Source organism: Sapajus apella, unplaced genomic scaffold, assembly GCF_009761245.1.
Source record: "Sapajus apella isolate SASKATOON/1434 unplaced genomic scaffold, GSC_monkey_1.0 scaffold113, whole genome shotgun sequence".
NCBI classification, from domain to species: Eukaryota; Metazoa; Chordata; class Mammalia; order Primates; family Cebidae; genus Sapajus; species Sapajus apella.
Window position 1 is genome coordinate 4328132 of NW_022437053.1, and position 4149 is coordinate 4332280.

The following is a 4149-nucleotide window of genomic DNA, read 5'->3' on the forward strand; positions in this document are numbered from 1 at the left end:
GGAGAGGAGAACCTGGGAGGTGAATGTGCCCTCCTCGGCCCGGCCTGTGGGGTGAGAGCCTGGGGGGTTAGTGTGCCTCCTCGGCTGGGCCTGGGGGGTGAGAGCCTGGGGGATGAGTGTGCCCTCCTCCCACCCTGGAAGGTGAATGTGCCCTCCTTGGCCGAGCCTGGCAAGGATCCAGAAACGGCCTACACTTCATCTCAAGCTTGTGTTTGCTCGATTCAAACAATTCCTAAAAGCTTCCCTGCAAGGCTGTTGGTTTGATGGCTTTCCACTCTTGCCAAGGGTCCTGCATTCTTTGTTATTTTCTAGACACAAGAAGGTGGGGGAGGTGGTCTCCCCAAAGGACCTTTGCAAAATCCACTCTTCCCAAATAATCGTGATGTCTAGTCTGTTATATCGTAAGGAGGAACCAGCTTTTTGGTGTTACCAAAGCTGAGATTACCCTATGTTAAGAAATAATATAAAATGAACCCCATACTCTTATATCTATGCGAGTCCTTTTCAGAAATCCCGTGTGGAAGGCAGCCATCCTTTCTATCCTTATGGGTTGTACGGTTATACATTTAATTCTTCATGATGGCCGTAGTCATAGTAGTTACTTTGACTTTATGGAATTCAGTAAAAATGAACTGGTGTAGATTGTGCTTGTAGGGCTCACCTGTCACAGCTTAATTTTTGTGCTAAGAACGTGTGCAGTCTCCAGGCATGTGCAGCACCCTTGCCTGTACAGTTTCAGTGTGGCGTCGGAACTTGTTGGTTTAGGTGAGGTAGAAACTTTCCTGTGAATACGTTCTTGGAGGAAAAAGTTTAGTTCTGTAGTATTTGCGTTTTTTTGTTTGTGAGACAGAGTTTCAGTCTTGTTGCCAAAGTTGGAGTACAATGGTACGATCTCGGCTCACTGCAGCTTCTGCCTCCTGGGTTTAAGCCATCCTCGTGCTTCAGCCTCCCCGGTAGCTGGGATTACAGGTTCCCGCCACCAAGCCCGGCTAATTTTTGTGTTTTTAGTAGAGACGGGGTTTCACCATGTTGGCCAGGCTGGTCTCGAACTCCTGACCACAGGCGATCCACCCACCTCGGCCTCCCAAAGTGCTGGGATTACAGGTGTGAGCCACCACGCCTGGACCAGTATTTTCATTTTTAACAGGGAAATCCACTTAAAGCGTGAGTTCCCACTCTGACTTTTGGGCATAGGCCTGTTGACAGTCTTTTCCTCTGCCCTCTGAATCATGTTCCTAGGCCTCTGTGCCCTGCAGTCCAGTCCCTTGAACACACTCAGAAGGGTCTGAGCATCTAGAGAAGCCCTACGTTGCCATCAGTGCTTGTGGCATTCTCTCATCCTCCTTGCCTGCCAGTCCTGCAAAGATGAAGTATACCACAGAGAGCCTGCCGGGCCACCCTGCTGGGGCTGGCATCTCAGCGAGGAGACAGGCACATTGCATCATACAACACATAGCATCACACAGACACCTGCAACATGCAATACACACATCACACAGACACCTGCATCATACAACACACACATTACACAGATACCTGCATCATACAACACACAACATCACACAGATACCTGCATCATACAACACACAGCGTCACACAGACACCTGCATCATATAACACACAGCATCACACAGACACCTGCAACATACAACACATACATCACACAGACACCTGCAACATACAACACACAGCATCACACAGACACTGCATCATACAACATACATATCACACAGACACCTGCATCATACAACACACACATTACACAGATACCTGCATCATACAACACACAGCATCACACAGATACCTGCATCATACAACACACAGCATCACACAGATACCTGCATCATACAACACACAGCATCACACAGACACCTGCATCATATAACACACAGCGTCACACAGACACCTGCAACATACAACACACAGCGTCACACAGACACCTGCAACATACAACACACAGCATCACACAGACACCTGCATCATACAACACACACATTACACAGATACCTGCATCATACAACACACAGAGTCACACAGACACCTGCATCATACAACACACAGTGTCACACAGACAGCTGCATCATATAACACACATCACACAGACACCTGCATCATACAATACACAGCGTCACACAGACACCTGCATCATACAACACACACATCACATAGACACCTGCATCATACAACAAACAGCGTCACACAGACACACTGCATCATACAACACACATCACACAGGTACCTGCATCATACAACACACACATCACACAGATTCCTGCATCATACAACACACACATCACACAGACACCTGCATCATAAAATACACAGCGTCAGTCAGACACCTGCCCACACACAGGTGCACGCCACAAGGACAGGTGATCACCACCCTCCGAGCTGATGGACAGGCAGGCTCACAGAGCAGCAGGGAGTTACTTGGTGTGCGCTGGGGTGTGCTTTGAATTTCTTCCTGCTCATGACCACAGGGACTTACAGGGCCCTGGTAGTGCCAGGGAACACACAGGTTTCCCCCCAAATCGTATTAGCCACTTGTGTCACTTTACCTATTTCCAGTAATTTTCTTTGCAATCACAGCCTTCCATGATAGGGCTTTCTGTATTAACAACTCAAAACGCTACATAAGGAGACGCGGGTCTTCCTTTCCCTCTCGGGGCACACTGGGCAGGTTCTCATCTGTCATTTCCCGGAGACCACCCAGGGCCTCCAGCTTTGATTGGAAGTTCAGCTCCATGCACCCTGAACTGCCTGACCCTTTTCAAAGCCCCTCTCTATGGGGACGGCACGGCTCTGTGCTGCCAGGCTGGCATCATTGTTCCAGGTTTACAGAGGAGGAAATGGGAGCTCAGGTGTTTGCAACACCCCAAAGGCCCTCAGTGAGGCCTCAGCCCAGGTCTTTCCGGGACTGCTCCCAGGGGGCAGGAGGAGGAGGAGAGCCAAGCTGCCTTCTGTACAGCGGGAATTTCATGTCCAGGTGCATAGTGGCGAGCAGCTTGGTTTCATCTGGTAATTGTCAAGACCTCCACATTTACCAAACACACGCCAAAGCCGCCAGCGGCAGAGGGTGAGGCCGGTCAGTGGACGGAGGGCACGAGGGAGCGGCAGGTGCACCCGGTGAGTCGGTGCAGCCCAGGACCTGTGTCTGTGTTTCAGAGCGCATCACTCAGGTGAGGACGGACATCTACGTCACCAGCTTCGGCCCAGTGTCCGACACGGAAATGGTAGGTTCTGGGGGTGGCCGGGCACATGGTTCCAACTCCGCGCCGCAGGTTCCCGCCCGGCCCCACACGCTGACCGCCTGGCGGTTTCCTTTGCGCTAGGAGTACACCATTGACGTGTTTTTCCGGCAAAGCTGGAAAGACGAAAGGCTCCGGTTTAAGGGCCCGATGCAGCGCCTCCCTCTCAACAACCTGCTCGCCAGCAAGATCTGGACCCCCGACACGTTCTTCCACAACGGGAAGAAGTCCATCGCGCACAACATGACCACGCCCAACAAGCTGCTGCGGCTGGAGGACGACGGCACCCTGCTCTACACCATGCGGTGAGCGCCCAAGGGTGGCCGGGGCGGGATGGGGCCAGGGTCGCGGCGTGAACTGTTCTGAGCGCAGGTGTGAAACCTCAGCCCGCAGGTGCTGGCGGTTCCCCATGCCATCTGCCCGCACCCGCGCTCTTGGACGTTCTTTCCCTGGGCTGTCGTCGGTCCGTGGCCGTTTGTCATTTGTCCTCATTTATTCGGTTCAAGCTCAAGAGCATGTCTGGAACCATGGCCCAGTTAGTGTCAGACGGAAAAATTGTTATAGAAGATTTAAGCATCTAAAGAGCACCGGACGTGCGTGGTGGCTCATGCCTGTACACCTGCAATCCCAACACTCTGGGAGGCTGAGGTGGGAGGTTTGCTTGAGACCAGGAGTTCGAGATTAGCCGGGGAAACATAGTGAGACCCTGTTTCTACAAAAAAATAAAAGCAGCCAGGCACGCAGGCATGCACCTCTCTGGTCCTACCTACTTGGGAGATTGAGGTGGGAGGATTGCTTGAGATCAAGAGTTGGAGCTACAGTGAGCCATGATTGCACCACTGCGCTCCAGCCTGGGTGACACAGTGAGACACTGTCTCAAAAAAAAAAAAAAAAAAAAAAA

General features: G+C 51.7%; 2 protein-coding genes across 5 annotated transcripts in view; one reads left to right on the forward strand and one right to left on the reverse strand.

Moving 5' to 3' along the window:
• GABRB3 (gamma-aminobutyric acid type A receptor subunit beta3) overlaps window positions 1-4149 on the reverse strand; it is a 342036-nt gene that overhangs the window by 298885 nt on the left and 39002 nt on the right. The window lies entirely within an intron of this gene.
• The window catches only part of GABRA5 (gamma-aminobutyric acid type A receptor subunit alpha5), a 67859-nt gene that overhangs the window by 14374 nt on the left and 49336 nt on the right, over window positions 1-4149 (forward strand). For all 4 annotated transcript variants that reach the window (XM_032259968.1, XM_032259971.1, XM_032259969.1 and 1 more), the window contains 2 exons: window positions 3166-3233; window positions 3333-3553. In XM_032259968.1, coding sequence (XP_032115859.1) covers window positions 3166-3233; window positions 3333-3553 — 289 coding nt within the window. The remainder of the gene's footprint in view (window positions 1-3165; window positions 3234-3332; window positions 3554-4149) is intronic.